Source organism: Aspergillus viridinutans (assembly GCF_018404265.1).
Source record: "Aspergillus viridinutans IFM 47045 DNA, scaffold_15, whole genome shotgun sequence".
Taxonomy (NCBI): domain Eukaryota; kingdom Fungi; phylum Ascomycota; class Eurotiomycetes; order Eurotiales; family Aspergillaceae; genus Aspergillus; species Aspergillus viridinutans.
Window position 1 is genome coordinate 94,416 of NW_025091231.1, and position 18,180 is coordinate 112,595.

The following is an 18,180-nucleotide window of genomic DNA, read 5'->3' on the forward strand; positions in this document are numbered from 1 at the left end:
CTAGCCGATTCGTTGCTTCCGCCTCACCCAAACCTCCTTGTTGGTAGCCTCAGAAGCCCCATCAGTCGATGTGGGAGGGTCACGCAGCTGCGCCTCCCAAACCTTGAGCTTGTAGTTGCCACGGTCCGACTGCCCAGAGAAGAGATCAAAGGACCAGCCGTGCTTAGGACATGTGATACCGGCGCTGAGCACGACGCCAAAGTCTTCAATGTCAAAGAGGCTCCCCTGCGACAGTGGGAACGACGAGTGAGGGCATTGCTGGAAGGGTCAGCATGAGTCAATGTATCTGTCTTCATCTCACTCACGTGATCAATTGCATGAAATTTTCCTTTATACTTAAACACAAGGACCTGATCTTTCAAGTCGCCTGGTAGGTCAATATCCGCTTCGACCGGACACTCAGCCTCTTGAGGCCCGTTTGTATTGGAGTTCGGGATCCGAAAAGCTTTGCACTTCGCTGTGATACGACGGCCATCATAGTCGATATCGAGGTCCGGAAATGCCGATGCAAGGCCGACCTTGTGCCAAGCTCCATCTCGACGAGATGGAGCTCTGAAGGGGTTCATCGCTGGTGTAAGCGATCTGGCGGTTTCTCTCACAAATTGGGTGAATTCGGCATCGCGAGACGAGACTGCCTGAGCACGTGATCTTCCACCATCAGGTCACATGCCACAAACGATTGATCGTATCACGTGACTAATTTTGATATCCGGGGAGGCGACGAGAATGAACACGTCTTCTCCTTTCGCAATTACCTCATTCTCAGAGGTCCATAAACCGTGGATTTGTTCAGTTCACCGTTGAAATGTGCCTCGGGGCTGCGCCAGTTGTCGCTTCCAGCCAGCATAACCTGAATGCACCTTCCCTTGGGATGTTACGCGGCAATTTCTAGGTCAATGATCGGAACGCCTTCAATGATCGGTTTCTGACCTTCTTGGCGGCAGTCAATTAGGACATTGTCTGGATTGATATCTGAGGCCATTAGTTCCCAAGTTTGCGAATGCGCTAAGGCAGATTACCGAGATGAAAAATATGTCTTTCATGCAACCAGCAGTACCTTGCAGGCAAGTTTTTAAAATCTTTCCGAGCTTGCATGGGAATGCCTTTCCAGACAAGGCGTAAGTCATCCGTCAAGTATCTATATACGATGGTCTGGTAGTGTCGCATGGAAATGAGTAGTGACTTTCATGGATGGGGCTTCTCGATGAAGTTCATATAGATGTCCTTTGGTGTGTCTTTCAAGACAAATTTATCATGCCCAGATCTAGAAGATATTAGTTCGCGATCGAAATTATTGAATTATAATACCACTAGGCCCAAAGGGTGTCCGGACATGGTCCTCATCAGTCTAGGGTCTCACTCTCATATCCATAGTTATACTGGTATTATATTTTAACAGAAATAATCCCAACCAGCTTCATGATCCAAACCTTGCCAACCAGACACGTCCTAAACTTCCTGGGGATAATGCTTGCCTAAACTCTTGATGGGAATCTCCAAAGTTGTATGAGACCTGTCACTGTCCCACTTTTATGAGTAATTCCACTTCCCTTGTTCGCCCGGGTTATTTCGACAATACTTAAAGCTCCAAGCAGAATGCCGGTATGATCAAACGACTTCTACAGCAAAGTCATCCTTTCCTTCCACCCGGAAATAATCGACTACCTCATCTTCAAGAGTCATATTGAGCCATCAAAAGCCAACTTCGCAACGGTGTAGGAGAGTCACGTTCGCCAATGTCGGCAGTGCAAAGGATACTCTAGCTCTACGAGCGTCGTTTTCAGCAGCTATGATCATATCTCAACTAATACGTGAATCTGTGGTCAGTGGAAATAACGGTGAGAGAAAGGAGATCTTTCAGAAGTCTTTCGAACATGATAATGTACTACCCTACAGTACTGTTTAGCATCCAATCCTTCTTTGCGAGTGCTCCTACAAAACTAATGGCAACAAGGTATACCCTTTGAGCTCCGAAGTTGGAGCCTCTGGTGATCAACACGCGAGATGTTAATATAAGGTCGATTTGAGATGTACTTGATTCGTTCCTTGAAACCGGCGGTAGAGCTTATCTACAACCAGGGTAAACAGGTATCGAGCGAAGCCTAGGCCACAAGATCTCCTGACGATCAGTAAGCCGGAGTGATCTACCAAAGCAGCAGTAGCGTGATCATCTGGATCAATTGGATCGGCCTGTTTACATAAAAGAATCTATGGGTTACAAATGCCTCCTGAACAGATAGCTCAATTAGAGCATCGCACGTTAAAGGATTGGCCAATATTACTCTCTCACGCCAATCCACTCCCCTTCCTCTATAGCCTGGGTGGTCCAAAAGTCAGCATCGATGGACCACAGAAGCTTCAGAAAGCAGCATGACGAAGCCTATTATCGAGATCAATATTAGCACGGACCTCCAGGTTCTATAGGCGGTAAGAGGTGTATACGCTTTCGCCAGTCAGCGTTAGCGAACCGATTCATTGTGCTTGAGAATCTCATGCAACCACATCGGATGCAGTTGCGCCAAGGACTACCTTTTCGTGGAAAGTGGAAAGATGCATACAGGATGATTATTCTGCGAAGATGTCTCCAAAGAATTGAGAATCTTCAATTCCAGGCCAGATGGAGAAGTAACGAACTTGAAGAACTACAAAAGCGCTTGGTGGATAGGAACTCTATTCTCCGTATTACAACTTGTTTTTTTTGGGTAAAGCCAGGTATGTGTAGGCACCAAACTATCTCTGCAGGACTGCTTGGACCCGTAGCAACTTACGGAGGGGTTCCTTTGTTTTGAGATCCAACCTCCGGGCCAGGAGATATGGCCGTACATATGGTAATCCAGCGTTTTTAATGCCTTTCGGCTAGACTCTTGTGACATATTGCTCAGTGCTCACAATTTGCTTCTTCTCACAACGGTTGCAGCGCAGTCTTTCCATTTCTGAAGTCTGCAAATCCAGTTATTAGTGGTTGGATAATCTATTAATCTACCAATGACCGTATGACATGCCGTCGTGGTCTTTATTTGGGATATCTTCTGGTTCAGAGCAAAGGAAGCGAAGGATGTTTAAGGGTCTGTGCCATTGGAAGACTTATTTGTGCTACGGAGTTTAGCCTCCGAGTCAGCACATCTAAACAGAAGATGTCTGGAACAGCGTATTAGATTAAACTAGCTCATATCTTGACACAATATAGTAGGTGTCTGGAATTCAGCGGGATGTAGCGTGGGTCTGAAGGGGGTATTGACATTTTTCAGCCTTGATTGTGTGAAAGCTCCATATATGGGTTTCGTATGTACGAAAAAAGAAGCCACACAAGGACAAAGCATCCTATCACTCCCCAGGTACCCTACTCCTCGCTGATGGTAACCGGAACCTTGCCCATGATACCAGTTTCATTCCACTTTCCAATATTGATATTGTATCCTGGGTCACGATCACGCATCTCGAACATATTTCTTTTCCCGGGTCCCATAGAAGCATTCCATGCTAGAGTGCAAATCTTGGTATCCTTTACATCGTCGAAGAGGTCGATTGTGCCTTCCAGCCCTTTGAAGCCTTGTTCTTCGCCACAGGCACAGACATGGCGCAAGCCACCGTTATGGCGAATAACCATATCGTCAACGTCGTCGGTGGTTAGGGTATCGTTTTGATTATCCTCGTTATAAAACTCGCCGCTAAGCGATGTCAGATCAAACTGCAAGTCACTTTCAGGCAGGCTGAGAAGTAAATACCTGTCTATGTGAGCATTTTCAATGCGAATGTCATACTTCATGTCATCTTTAATTTCAATGTCGACGTATTGTTGTCCAGCTGCAGGTGCCATATCGATTCGATAGGTCGCTCGTGGTTGACACAGTGTTTCAAACAGTCAATTTGCAATGTAATGGAGATCTCACACGCTCAGAAGGGAACTGATTGTGCTCAGGAAGGAATGGGCACTATATACGGATTGGACGGATGCGGAGTCGATGACGGAGGTCCTCTTCTTTTTTTATGGTACGGTGCGGGGGTCCGCATCCCCCAATCGAGAGGATTGCCGGATGCTGCCCCTTCTTATTACAATAACCAGTCAGAAAGAGTAGTGGCTAAATTGTTCAGACGCATGGGTGGCACTTGCGCTGGAAACATCTAATAGCACCTGCTGTGCGTCATAGTTACGTTGCCATGACACTCCGCAGAGGACCACCAATCCTTAGATACGGCATGGTCGGGTCCCAATAATATTCCCGTATGGAATTGTGACTAAGGGCTTTGATAAACAAGACTCCCATTTGTTGGATCTAGCAAGAGTACCGTCCCTAAGCAAGCTCTACAGGTATGTACTAAATGCTGTTCTAGAGTTCTGTCAATGAATCAACAGTTAAGGAGTCTAACCATACAGAAGCCTCCATGGCTTGTTTGGTTACTTGAAATGCTTATACAAGCAGGAAGTGCAACGTCCATACACATGACAGAATTCGACGGAGTATATCAACATCTCTGTGTCCTCTTTGGCAAAAGCCTCACGGGTCATGTGACCTGCATCGAGTCTGGGGCAGGAATTCTCTGCTCACTAAATAGTCTCTTTTATGGACTTCGATGATAAGATGTACAAACGGGATGCGGCAAAGATTGGTGTCATTGCCAGAGATGGGCTTCCAACGGTCCAGTCACTACTTGCACAGCCTTCGTAGATATGGCGATTAGTATGGCTCCCAGAAGAACGGAAGACTGGTGACAGCCTGACAGGTGTGAAGGACAATGGAACGTCGAGTATACCGCACCCAACAATCTTCACCCTGCTCAACTTTGAAAGGAAAAGGTGACTATCGGACACCTGGCAGATGCAGAGAGAAGAATCAGGGACAATGGTAGGTACTAGGTACTCAGGTAAGGATAACATTCTCTAAAGATCCCTGAGATCTTTCGCTTCATAGCGAGAAGCAGATACAGAAATACCGCCTAACCTTGGCTTTGCAGAATCAAGCTGGTGGCTACTAGACTTAGTGTATACTATTCCGTGTGGGGCCAGTATGCCTCTTATCCTCGCGCTGATCAGATCATCGGAGTTCTGGGCCTTCTCACAGACAGTCACTACTCAACTAGTACCTAAGCTTATTCCCCCCCGGCTCTAGTAGGCGAATCATTGGCGAGTAGTACATACTGTAGACTGCAGTTCAAAAGGCAAGGCCCTTCTGACTTATTTTCTCCGTCTTTATGCCTTTGAAACTTGGTCATGGTGTTATAAATTCTCCTGAGTAATGCCTCGATTCCTTAAATAAATATGCCACTATGGAAGGGGAAGAAGCGGATAGCTTGCCTCATTTCGTTCCCATCTTAAGCCGCGACTAAGTAAAATTGTAGGCTCGAAATAGCTGGATTAGTTTCAAAGGCAAATACCGACCGGCGGGCCGCACACAGGTCATGGCAATATAACCCGTCTGGTGCAGTAACGACAGTTGTTCAAATGGCTACTGTGCTGATTTGGACGCTATGAGTCTTGTGATCAGTATAACCAGCCCGATCAACAAATATCTGGATATTCTGAAACGAGCATTGACACATGACTCTGTATCAGAGTTAGAACAGGCTGTTGGATCACACGGAGCTCAGAAAGCTTCCTGGTACACAAACAATCCGGAGCCGATCAACCATGGTAGAGTGATGTACACTTCTGGTTCGATATCGCAACTCGCCTCTGGGTCAGGCCACATCCTCCACAAGTATATAGCTTCCTTCTCCTCATCTTTCATTGCTAATGCGCCCGGACTTGATTTTTCAATAACTCAGCAATGCACTTCTGTACTTTGCCGTGACAGAATCTTGACCCATAGTTATGTTTGCAACGAGAACATCCAGTGTCTTTAGCAGAGGGTTGGCACAAACCCGAGACCCTTTTCTACCTGCCTGTTGGCTGACATTACACGATAAATAAGCCTAGCTGCGTTTGCAATTGGGGCCATCGTTGGCGGTACATCTGTATACCGATACACCATCGCGAAATATAGGGTGCCGCAAAATATCAATCTCAGTGTAAGTAATATACCACTTTCTCGTAAAGAGGTTCTTCGACATAAGTCAATCGTTAGCAGGAGCGGTGTGTCATGTTGGCTGGAAAGTGACCAGCTGTTTATTGCGCAGGATAAGCTGACTATAGGTTGTAGATGCTACAGAAGCGACTGCTAGTGCTTTCTGGGCGCGTTGCAGAACTAGAAAGAAGTAGTATAAGGAAACATTGATGTTGGTGGAATGGAAACGTGATTTGTTATGCCCTCTTATCCTTCTCCTTGTAGCGTTCTATGCTGAAATCGAAATATAGGATTTAGCTGGCAACTGGACATCCCTGTTACCTGTATACACCAGTAGGGCTCTATTATCACAGTAAGAGCAAATAGCTCAATTCAATTTTGGGCATAATAAGTACAGACGTGTCTATACTGAAAAAGCAAATATAATACATGAGGAGAAAATAGCAGTAGTACATCCACATCGAGCATATCAGCCATCAATCCTTCTTATGCCTGTCGTCCACATCCTTGTTATGAGTCCTTACATCTTCCGAATTATACTCCTTACCCAGCTCGCCGCTCTCCGGGTTCGGGCCCTCCCTGTACTTCTTGAGGGTGTAGTATTTTGTTCCCTTTGAGTCCACGACTACTGGTCGAGCCGACGGTGACTCTTTCTCTGGTGGCGGTTGCGGAATTTTTGCATCATTCTTTGTTGTTTCTTGGTCAGGTATATTGCACATTTGTCCAGTCTGAAACCCTCTCGGCCATCGATTACTCTGCGGCGTCTGCAGGCCGAATCTGTGGGAATTCCAGCGAAGAGCGAGTATAGCGTTGGGACGGGGGCAGGTTCCCAAGGAGACGAACCGCACACAGCCCTTTGGAGATATTGCACGAGACAGGCTGATATTCTGCATACTGACAGCTGCCGTTTGAGACGGGCAGGTAAACGCGTGGATTCTGTCATCAAAGCTGGCATGTCGCTAGGGTATATGTATATGTGGGCCCCATTGTTTGGCCGGGGGTGGCAATTTCCGGGTTCGGGTGACGTAACTATACACAGCCCTACCAGGGCACTGAGCTCGATATTCTTCCTGTGAATCTTGGTTGATATGCCAAAGTTTGGAAGCAAGTCCAGTGTGTGGTTGCGGAGGAGTGTACCAGAGAACACTAAAAGGCTATGAGATGGGCTGGGACCAATCCACGCATTCACCTTCTGACAGTAAACAACCCAGTGTTTAGCTACGGTGTGTTCAATCCAACATCAACATCTGCTCCCAACATGGCTTTTACAAATTCAATATACACATTTCTGGCAACTAAAGAGTGGTGTCTGACTTGCATATCCGCCGGCTCTCCATGTCATCTCCACTCCCACAAATCAGCCAAAGAACGCTGTTCAGTCCAATCTTTGCTCGTTCTTTTGCTGGAAAAGCCACATGATTAAAGGAGGCTAGGCTGTATGATTGTGATGACCTCTACTACTTCTGGTGTGGAGTCCTGTCTATCATTTTGTATAAACCCCAGTGCTCACAGCATGGTACCCCTTCCTGCCAACCTTCGCCGTCAATTCACTCCTCCATTCTATACCCATTGCCAACCTCTCCACCGTCTTCTCAAATGTATACTGTGGCTCCCATCCCATCTCCCTCATCGCCTTGCTCGAATCATACACCCGATCAATCCTCGGCAGATGCTTCCACCCTTTCTTCTCAAACACAGCGCCTAAACCCGGACACATCTCGTTAAACACCTCTGCCGGGTTACGGCTAAGCCTGTCAAGCGTGTGCGCATCATTCTTAAAGAGCGGAGGCGCGCTGATGATGTACTTTCCCCAGCGAATATCCCTCGCTTTCTCCATCGCGCAGACCGCCGCCCGCACGATATCCTCAATATCGCATCTGCGATAAGCAAGCTCCAAGACCTTCAGGTTCTCATCGTCCATGGCCGCGCGGCGCCCCTCGTCGTCGTCCTCTTCGGGGAAAAAGCGGCTCGTCCGGAGAACCAGCACCGGCATGCCGCTCTGCTTTTGTATGAGCGCGCAGACATCCTCCGCTGCGACCTTTGTCACGCCGTATATGTTTTTGGGTTGGGGAACAACGGTTTCATCGATCCATGCAGCGGGGAATCCCGGCTTGGGACTAAGTGCCATACCGAATGCGCTGGTAGTGCTGAAGAAGATGAAGCTCTCGATACGCTGGCTATATTTGGCTGACTCTTCGAGAAGGACTAGTGTTCCGAGAATATTCGTTGAGACAAAGTCCTCGTTAGCATGGCTGCAGATGTGTGGCTTGTGCAATGTTGCAGCGTGGAGGATGTGCTTGATGGGTTGGGACTCTAAGATGGAGCTGATGAAAGCTCGATCCGTAATAGATCCTACCCGTGTGGTGGTGGAGGAGGGCAGGATATCAATGCCAAAAGGTGTGAAGCCGAGCGAAGGAAGGGAGAGCATGAGGGCAGTGCCGAGGTGGCCTGCTGAACCAGTGACAAGGACATCATATGAAGACATTGCGATTCTCGTATGAGTTATGTATATACAATTCTTGCTCCAATTGTTGGTCTTCTGACAGACACAGAGTCAGCAAGTTGCAGGAAGTAAATCGACTGGAACTTCGTCCTGGATTTTGTTATCAATAATCATGTGATTGTAGGTCCCGTATACAAGAAACTGATCCATAATTGAATATCTGTGACTCATACTTGCTGTCGCTTCGGCTACTCGAATCGCTTATTCATCATCCATATCCTGAGAGGAAACTCCGTATTAATAACTTTACCAATACGTCTTGTGAAGAATCTGGCAGTCCTTGTAAAAGTTAGTTATTAGCCCTATATCGCCTATATGAATTTGGCTTGGGGAATTACCCGGAAATCGTCACTTGATGTCTCTGACATTTGGCGTTATTCAGATGGGACATCACACATTGGTAAATTATAGGAAGCACTCCATGAATAGACATTACTAAAGTAGAGTCGGATATGTAATGTTAGCAAAAGAAAGAAGCTGGTTAGTTACAGTAACCAGAATCACCACAGAATTTTCAAGGAGAGGCTCGTAAATAGCATAAAGAAAGCTTCCACAAGGATATCTTGATCATGTGACTCTTTAATATTAACTGAGTCTTTGTGCGATTTAAGCTTTGGTTGAGAGGGAGGGAATGAACCTTATTAGATATGTGAAATAAGTGCTTTCCTAGGAGCTATTTCCCTAACAATGACAGTATAGTGTATAACTTGCCTGGTATGCAAGAGAACTTCCAAGAGGCAGATTGAGACTACAAACATACATATCACTTGCGACACTAACATAGACATTATGAGGATTAAAGTTCCTACCAATTACCAATTCCTCCGTGATACTCTTTAGCATCGTTTGAAAGAATAAAATCGACTTCTTGATCGAGGATACCGAGAATATGCTCAGGAGGGAACAAAGGCTTCCAGCCAATCCTGAGGCCATTTCTTGTTGTCAAAAGACATCTGCGGAAAAGAAGTTACTCTTGTTGCCTTTGGACCTGAGAAAGGGATTCACGTACTCGCCACCCACTTGGACCGCCACCATTTCTTTCGGCGAGTCGAGCGCGGCAGCCATAGCAGCTAGAATATCATCGTCGGCCGGATGGACAGCACAGTCCATGAGGAGACCTCTTTTGAAAAGTGCAGTGGCAATGGATGCGTATACGTCTTTCCATGCAGCCCGACCACTTGACGGGGGGTAGTAACCATTTCGGCCATGGGGGATATCGTCAGATGACAGTATCTTCCGCAGTATCTCGACGTACAACATGGTGTTGTCAAGCAAATGGCAGACCGGCCAAGCCTGTCACTGGGACATTAGATTTGGATGTTATTGTGTGGGAGATTACTCACCCAATCGTCTCTTTCAGTCAAATTGTATACTCTTCCAGTTGCCTTTGCTGCTCTCACAATAGCAGCTGTTTGAATCGATATCTTGTTCCCGAATCCTTCTCCTTTACCATCTGTGCTGATGCTCAGTGCCTAGCTCTGCATGGTAAAGCGCAATAACGTACAAACCGCGCAGGGGCAGAATATGTAACTTTTCACACCGAGAGATTCGCTCAGCTCTATGATTCGACTGTTTGTTTCCACGCCCTAAGACATGATGAGATTGAGAAACAATTGATAAACTGTCCGACTAACCTGTTGCATGATCGGGAGCGTGAACCGCTGAGATTTCTGAATCTCGTATATGTTGGGGTCATCGTCGAGAAGCAGACGATCAATTGGGGCTCCGGCATGGTTGGAAAACGCCTTCGCTCCACTGGTCTAGATCTCGCAAAAGGAGTCAGCTGCTGGGAAATACAAGGAGCAAGAATGAGAACTTGCATGAAGAAAATGCACATCCTGTCCAGTTGTCTTGCTCAGTTCCGCCAACGCCCTGATAAAGGACTCTTGACAGCTCGAGCTGATTGCATCGACCAGAAAGAAGACAACATTTATTCTGTTTTGCAAGATGCTGTCGCGCACGCTGGCCTCGTCCTGCATATCAAACTGCAGGGGTTCGGCGGAGTACTGCTTTACAGCCTCGGCCTGGGCGACTGTTCGCACGAATGCAAACAGTTTGTGGTATTGGAGAGCTCTGCGCTCTTCAACTGCTTCAAAAGTGTGCCTCCCAGGTAACCTGACCCACCAGTGATAAGAATGTTGTATTCCATGACCGGGAGATAATTGACGGACTTGTACAATCACTGGTAACAGGTGATGGCTGGAAGATGTTTCGCAAATTGAGGAAAATAGGAGTATTCGTTGCATATCTTGGCTAGACTGTCGTGAACTTATATCCTTTGTGATAGAACCGAGTAAACATTGACGAAGGAGAAATCGAGGATTGCTAAGGATTGATAATCGTTGCGAGTAGCATCGGAGACTTTCTATTCCTCCGATTTTGTCAGTGCCGACGCCCTACTCGACTGAAGAATAGTGAGAATCACCATCACCATCACTGTTCTTGCAACTGCTGCAACTTCCATTGGCCATTGCACTGAAATATGAATTCCCGTTAGGACCTAAGGTTACTATGCTGGTGATATGCTCGAGAGGAAAAGAGAGCCGGACCTAGACGCACCAGTCCTAGTGTAAAAGAAAAGATGTCTAGGTCTGCCATCCGACTGAATATCCATTACTAAAGCATGGAGATAAATGGGACGACCTTCAACTCTCCTCCTGAGCCCCTGTCCCTCCAGTTTGCTTCTCGCTGAAATCGCTAATTCTAGCATCAAACTCCCACGCCTCGCGCAACCCGACCTGATCGAAGAAATCCTTGATCGTACGTCCCTCGCACACTTCAAGGTCCGTTCCCGTGGCTTTCAAAGCACCATATGACCGTTGCATGGCCAGCATCGCGGGAATAAACCCGGTACACGGGTAGATCGCAGCCCGAAAGCCCAGCCGATTGCACTCTTCTGTCTTGAGGTTGGGCGTGAGACCCTGCATGACGTCTGTCAGCACACCGATATGTATTCTCGATTGAGACTTTCTCACATTGGGAAGGACATTGATCAGAACAGGCACATCTCCCATCTCCTTGACCAAGGTCCGACACTCATCCTCAGTGCGCGGGGATTCCATGAAGACCATATCGGCCCCTGCAGCAGCAGCAGCCTTGAGCCGCTTGACCCCTTCATGGAAGGCCTCCGATCCGGCATTTAGACCGCCAAACTTCTTGGCTTGCCGCGCATCTGTCCGCGCGATGATGACAAAGTCCGGGTCCTGGCGTGCCTCGACGGCGCTGCGAACGCGCTCAATGAAGACTTCCAAGTCCACGACGTCTTTCCCTTGAAGCTGGCCGCACCGCTTGGGAAAGACCTGGTGCGGTTACAGTCAATACGGACAGCGTACGTCAGCATTGGGGACGTATCATACCTGGTCTTCAATGTGGAGTCCCGCGATTCCCGCGTGCTCGTACAGTCGCACGGTGCGAGAAATGTTCAGCGGTCCGCCAAAACCTGTATCCGCATCGGCAATGATAGGTAGCTCTGTGTGCAGCGCGGCCATGCGCCCCACCTCGAAGAACTCCGTCTGGGTCATGACAGAGAGGTCAGGTTCGCCGCAGTACGAGCCTGTGGCTCCGCTGCCGGCCAGGTACAGAAAGTCGAACCCGATCTGGCTTGCAACGCGTGTTGAGATCCCATCGAAGACGCCGGGTCCGATGAGGCATCGGCCTAGTATCTGTGTTAGGTATTCCAGCCAGGGACGGCGTGGACGTACCTTGGTTCAAGGCTTCCCGAAAACGTCTTGTTGGTCTGTTATTTTGGATACTACTCATCTTGCCTAAGTGTACAAGAGCATACAATGGCCTGGAGGAGGATAATCAATGGTACAGGGGGATTTCACCCCGCAGACCGGAAGGCCAGAAGAGGATGAAGTCATCGTGACGGAGGGACGGACAAGTCAGTATACTTGCTTGTTAGTTTTTAGCGTCAGACGGGGTGATTAACTCTTGCTTGGTTGCATTCAATTTAGAATAATGTTTGATAAATGGTATCAGTTTTTCGTGTTTCAACCTGGATGCGTAGTTACCATAGGCCGTACATGGCATGGCCGCGGCACACTAAGACAGCGAAAGACACAAAGACACCAGAGAAGACGCCATACGTAGAACGCATACCCTCCCATCAATGCCGAATGCCTTTCACGGGCATGTCAGCATGTAGCATATATCTACTAGTTATCGAATCCAAACGTCGTCCCCCACGGCTGATATCCTTCTTCAAGGAACAAATCCTGCAGTGCCCGTCTGCGGATCCCCACATTCCCTCCGTCAAAAATAGGCAGGACAAGCGCAGTGGCGAGGAGGGAAGTAAACGGCGTTTCAAGGTTATAAGCAGAGCTTCAACTGCGTTAGTTTGTGCAGACAACATCAAGATTGAAATACGTACACTCCCACTGCGTTGATCGCGTCTAGACACGACTGCACTGCTGCATCGGAACAATGTACCTTGGCCAGCAGTGCATGCTCCCGCCGCTGCGCATGCTCGCCAGGACCGGCTGTCAAACAGTGCGCTGCTTTCCACGTCAGGTACCGCGATGTCTCTGTCCGCATTTTGATGTTGATCAGGAGGTCCGCGACGGACTGACGTTGAGCGATGGGGACAGTGCCACCGCGTGGATCATGGGAGAATGCCAGGGCCACATCGAATACGGCTCGTTGGACCCCGACGCCCATTGCTCCTACGAGCATTGCTGTGGATGTCAGCTGGCTCTGCCTTGGGGTGGATAACACCAACCCGAGATCTCAAAGGAGTGTAGCACGATGGGAGCACCGGCGCCTGGCGCGCAGAGGACATTTTCGACCGGGACTCGGAGGTTTGTGTACTTTCTTTTCAGCGTCATTCGTAATCTGGAGGAAACAAATCCACAACCTACCTTAATATGAGGACCCGAGGTGGCTTTGTGTCCCGCCGTCTCAACATGCTTGAGGACCTGGAAGCAGTTCGGTCCGTTTCTCTGGATATCCTCCCGAGTAACAAGCAGAATCATGATGAGATCCTGAGGGCAGGAGGCCTGCGCAACCACGTCCTCATCAACGCATCGACACACCACGCAACTCAAATCGGCGCCTCGAAAGTCCCAGCCTGCGGAGTTGGTAGCCCATAGCTTTTCACCATTCAGAACCCACTCGTCTCCCTCCCGGCGTGCTGTTGTTTGCAACCCAGGCGCTCCAGGTTCCAGCCAATTTGCCTAAAACATGGTCAGTATGGGATATACTAGGACCCAAAAGAGCGGGAAAAAGCATACCACGCCAGCTGGCTCAGAAAAAACTAACGAAGCAAGCGGTGCCCCCTCGCTTGCAAGGAAGGGATCCAGAAATTTCTGAATTGAAGGCCGATAAGCCAGCGCGACCGGAGTCAAGCCCAGTCCGGTTCCGAAAATGGTCAATGAAGCGGACGCTTCGACGGCGTAGAACTCCTCTACTAGGATGGCAGCCTCGACCAAATTAGTACTGCTGCCCCCGATCTGGGCCGGCACCTGGGCCTTGATGAGATTAGCCTTGACTGCGGCCGCATAGATGGGTCGGAGACTTTGAAATCGCTCTTCGGGCGTTGCGAGGTCTGAGTATATTGCCTGAGCGCCGGCTAAGTGGGCGGCGGCGAACTTGCGTGCTGCTGCTCTTGTTTGCTGTTCGGAGCTGGAGAGGGTGAAGTCGACCATGTTGCAGTTGGATGAATGATTTGACCGTCTACCGTTTGAAGAGCCGGGAGCTCATGCCACGGTAGATATTTATTCATGTCGTACGAAACTAGACCATCCCCGCCTGCGCTGTCCGATATCTACCCCGCATGTATTACCAGGCGGCATGTGAGCATTCAAAGACCACGTCAGATCTTGGCGCATAGCTAATTGCATAAAGATTGATCAAAAGAGAGTTCAACTTGGATGCTGATTGAGTGCTGGCTGAGAAACCCCGCAAGCTGACATCAAGCCTTCGACTATCGATCTCCGTCAGACTCAGAGGATGCAATCAGACATGCCGCGTGTTTAGAGAGACACCGGTGCTGTCTGACAGGTATAAATTGGACAAGATTGTACGGAGTAAGTCTGGGTGATGACAGCAAGGACACAGTTATGCATGGCTTTTAAGCTAGAAACTATGGCCTTTCCACGCTGTGAATTGCCACTTTATAAGAACTAGTGGACCTAGGGAGTCAAACGAGGGAGATAAGACCTTGCCCACTCTCTTTTGCCCTTTTGCCCCCTCCCAGCTGTCGATCCCTCATAACATGCTTCGTACCGTATCCCGTCTATTAGTGCGCTGGTGTTCTAAATATTACTTCGCCATGTCCCTTGTTATCATTTTACGCGCACTGATCTAGTGCTATATGGAATGGTCCAGGCTCGATGTGGAGGGTGGCCAGAAGTACCGTGCTGGTATTGGCCCTTGTTGGTGGCCCCCCTGGTATGGCTCCCTCGTCTATCCCTCAATAGAGAAAGCCCGTATGGAATAATATAAATACTGGTTACTGAACTGAAAAGTTGAAGAAAATCCATCCTCTTCTGTGACTCCAAAGTGCTCCACCAGCTGGTCTGCTATCCCGGATCCGTTGAACTGAAACCAAGACGACATTGAAATTGAGGCACCTCTGTTAAGTAAGGCACTTCTTACCCTACTTCAACTTATGTTAACTTGTCAAAGAAAACCTCAAATAAAATGTTGAAATACGACGTTTGCACCCAGGAGCAAGTACGCTATGCATGCAATGCAGGTGTTCAAAAGATGGCGAGTTTGTGAAATGCGCGAAGCATGAAGATAAAGAGGATGAGAGATGCTCAAGCAGAACAATAGAGTACAAGGACGTCAAATTTTCAACCCATAAATGCAGGAAGCACCTGCAGAGCGCTTGAGAGTCTAGGGAGCAGACAAGGAAGTTCTCCTTTAGCCATGAGGGCATTACCGCTTGCCAATGCCTGATTCATCGACCAGCCTGGTTGCCAATGTTTTAATTTCCTCCTCAGCTGCTGTTGGGTCCACATCCCCATGAGCAGTGGAAACCTCAAAATCAAAAATTTTTGCACCATGTTCCGTCATCAGAAAGTTATACCTGTTGAGATCCCCATGCACAATTCCACATGTATGCAGCAGACAAACAGTTTCCACACAATCTCTGAGATTATGTATGTCTGGCGGTTGGCCCAAAATTTCTTCCATTAGAAAGCCAACTGTCCGAGCTTTTGTTTCCTCATAGACAAAGCCAATAAATCTCGGAGCCAGAGGAAAATCCATTGATGTTAGAGTAGAATATATCGAAACCTCTTGTTGCAGGGCCGGAATTTCATGTCTGAATCGCGCAATTTTCAGTATCCACGTCTCACCCTCATACTTGACTCGGGAGATGCGATCGCTGATCCGAGAGACCATTCTCAGGTCTAAAATGTTCAGAAAGAGGGCAGAAGGGATGTTAAGCTGGTCAAGGTCCAGCCCATGCGGCAAAAATTTGTTTAGACTGCTCTCAATACCCTGGTTGCCCCTCTGAACAGTAAGTGTTTTCCATTGCTCCTCCCACTTTGGAATTTTTCGCAGCTTTGAGAGAACACGGTCACCATCTGTCCTGCAATCAGGGGGAAGGATATCTCCGTCAAGCACAGAGACATATACAATCCGTGAATTTCTCCTTATTCGGTATAGAAAGTCATTTTCCTCGAGATCCAAAGATAATAATTTCTTAAATTCCTTAGTTGAAACTCAGCTGAAAAGGTAAATTCAGGATATGCTCTCACCTCATCAGGCGCTGCTGCGGCTGGCTGGCTGGGCCGGCGTCGGGGTGAGCTGAGACGTTTAGAAAACGATGCCATTCAGCCAGATGTTTGACCGAATCTGCTATCAAAACGGGTGAGAGACGCTGAGCATACTGAGGCCCAAGGTGCTCGGTGATGATATTAATACAATAGCATGTCCCGTTGAGACCTTGACTCTTTAAGCGGGCACCCCCTCAGGCGCTTACCCAAGCATTGTTACGTCATTTATGGTAGGTGTAATCACGTGTAATCATGTGGGCCTCTTTAAAACATGATTTGCGGGCGGCTCGAGCGGCTACAAAAATATAGTACAGTAGGCTGATCACATCCCAATGACCAGTGGAGGATGATCATATGTTCATGTTAGCTGAAAGCAAAGATACATAAGTTGGGTGACAGGGCGGGGAAGACCGTGTGCTTCTTCACCCACAGTTGTGAGATTTAGAGCATGTGACTAGACCAGAAGTTTGACTGGCCGCTGTCGATCAGTGAATTGGTTGTGTGAATAGAATTTCGAAGAGCCTGGAGTTGTAAAATTACTCTGTAGTGCACTTGTTATTATTATACGCGCATGGATCTGGTGCTAAATGGAACAGTCCAGGCTAGACAGTCGGTGGTCGCCAGAATACTGTACCGTGCCGGTATTGGCGCTTGTCTGACTCCCTCGTCTGGCTCGTCTGGCTCGTCTGGCTCGTCTGGCTCGTCTGGCTCGTCTGGCTCGTCTGGCTCGTCTGGCTCTCTCGTTTGACTCTCTCGTCTAACTACTCTAGTAGAGCAGAAACACAAAATGAAACATTTCCACCGCGGAGTGGTCCGAGTGGAAGCATGGAGAGTAGATGTCTCAAGGTGGAGTTGAACTGATGCATGTACACCAAGTTCAGGCTCTCAGCGGGGCTCTCAATTCTGGACTATGATGATAATTTATAATAACGTGGGACCTATGAGCTAGGTGGATGAGCATAGCAGCAGGCAACATTGTAGGAAGACTATACCATTTGCATCTTGGGGAACGGGTGATATGCAGAGCGAAGCTTAAATGATAAAATAAATACATTACTCGCTCCAACCATCGCTAAAAATCTGGCCAATGATGGATGTAGAGGCTGACATTTAATTCGCTCTCCTGGTATGGCGGAATCTAATCCTACTGGCAGTGTATCACTAAGGTAGCATAAGGACTGCTACTCGGGCGACTACTTCAGAGGCAGCAGACGACGGGTCGATAGATGTAACCCCCGGTGAAATCTGTGAACAAAAGGTGCAGGGAAATAGAAAGCGGATAGAATCCGCTAACTGAGATATTTGAACATGCAAAAGAAAACGAAAAGAAAGAGCATAAGCAGGTCTTAGGACTAGGAGGTATGGCGTTTGAGTTCACACGATCACCTGTCGTTGGGGGTCAATTTCGAACTGTCCAACTAGTAGTAAAAAGGTCTGGAGTTTCATTCGCCTACCAGTCAGGCGCATGGGGGCATGACCTTGTTGGGCTACTGATGTTGCAGATTGGGACCCTCTTCTTCCTCTGCTTGAGCCAGATCTGCATGATAGTCAAATAGCTGTATGTGCATGAGAAGATATACAATGAGTTCTGGGAGAAGCTCATGGTATTTGTGGGATCACTTAAGGTTGGTGACGGCACTGAGCCTAATATCTTTTTTAGCCCTGTGCAGAACAGCATGCAGTATAACAAAGCCAAGGATCTTGTTAAGAGTTTGTCCACAGAAGGTCTCACAACCACTCTCAGCAGAACCATCCAGGACTCGGCGGGCTACTTCACCCCCCCCGACCATTGTTGATAACTCTCCCGAATCAGCCCGGGTCGTGCAGGAAGAGCCATTTGCGCCGGTCCTGCCAATGCTCATGTGGTCAGATAAGGACAACATCATTGCGCGGGTAAATGCCACTAAGATAGGGCTCAGAGCATCAGTATAGAGTAAGGATATGACCC

General features: G+C 48.1%; 7 protein-coding genes across 7 annotated transcripts; all 7 read right to left on the reverse strand.

Annotated features, from left to right (window-relative positions):
* Nucleotides 1-760, reverse strand: Aspvir_003372 (Rieske (2Fe-2S) protein; the record flags this gene model as incomplete). The annotated part of the gene is made up of 3 exons (XM_043274956.1): nt 1-258; nt 306-648; nt 756-760. 3 exons carry the CDS (start codon nt 758-760, stop codon nt 1-3), a joined length of 606 nt encoding a protein of 201 aa, XP_043130891.1.
* A 2,580-nt stretch (nt 761-3,340) lies between these two features.
* On the reverse strand, nt 3,341-3,817 carry Aspvir_003373 (aegerolysin family protein; the record flags this gene model as incomplete). Its single annotated transcript, XM_043274957.1, has 2 exons — nt 3,341-3,668; nt 3,726-3,817. The coding sequence occupies 2 exons, from the start codon at nt 3,815-3,817 to the stop codon at nt 3,341-3,343; spliced, it is 420 nt and encodes a 139-aa protein (XP_043130892.1).
* Nucleotides 3,818-6,478: 2,661 nt separating this feature from the next.
* Nucleotides 6,479-6,895, reverse strand: Aspvir_003374 (uncharacterized protein; the record flags this gene model as incomplete). Its single annotated transcript, XM_043274958.1, has 1 exon — nt 6,479-6,895. One exon carries the CDS (start codon nt 6,893-6,895, stop codon nt 6,479-6,481), a length of 417 nt encoding a protein of 138 aa, XP_043130893.1.
* Nucleotides 6,896-7,485: 590 nt separating this feature from the next.
* Aspvir_003375 (NAD-dependent epimerase/dehydratase family protein) lies at nt 7,486-8,487 on the reverse strand (the record flags this gene model as incomplete). The annotated part of the gene is made up of 1 exon (XM_043274959.1): nt 7,486-8,487. One exon carries the CDS (start codon nt 8,485-8,487, stop codon nt 7,486-7,488), a length of 1,002 nt encoding a protein of 333 aa, XP_043130894.1.
* A 960-nt stretch (nt 8,488-9,447) lies between these two features.
* Nucleotides 9,448-10,148, reverse strand: Aspvir_003376 (uncharacterized protein; the record flags this gene model as incomplete). The annotated part of the gene is made up of 4 exons (XM_043274960.1): nt 9,448-9,798; nt 9,849-9,958; nt 10,010-10,091; nt 10,140-10,148. 4 exons carry the CDS (start codon nt 10,146-10,148, stop codon nt 9,448-9,450), a joined length of 552 nt encoding a protein of 183 aa, XP_043130895.1.
* Nucleotides 10,149-11,150: 1,002 nt separating this feature from the next.
* Aspvir_003377 (isocitrate lyase/PEP mutase family protein) lies at nt 11,151-12,264 on the reverse strand (the record flags this gene model as incomplete). Its single annotated transcript, XM_043274961.1, has 4 exons — nt 11,151-11,426; nt 11,481-11,804; nt 11,862-12,160; nt 12,207-12,264. 4 exons carry the CDS (start codon nt 12,262-12,264, stop codon nt 11,151-11,153), a joined length of 957 nt encoding a protein of 318 aa, XP_043130896.1.
* A 398-nt stretch (nt 12,265-12,662) lies between these two features.
* On the reverse strand, nt 12,663-14,150 carry Aspvir_003378 (acyl-CoA dehydrogenase family protein; the record flags this gene model as incomplete). Its single annotated transcript, XM_043274962.1, has 5 exons — nt 12,663-12,828; nt 12,878-13,181; nt 13,226-13,313; nt 13,365-13,679; nt 13,737-14,150. 5 exons carry the CDS (start codon nt 14,148-14,150, stop codon nt 12,663-12,665), a joined length of 1,287 nt encoding a protein of 428 aa, XP_043130897.1.
* Between the last annotated feature and the right edge of the window lie 4,030 nt (nt 14,151-18,180).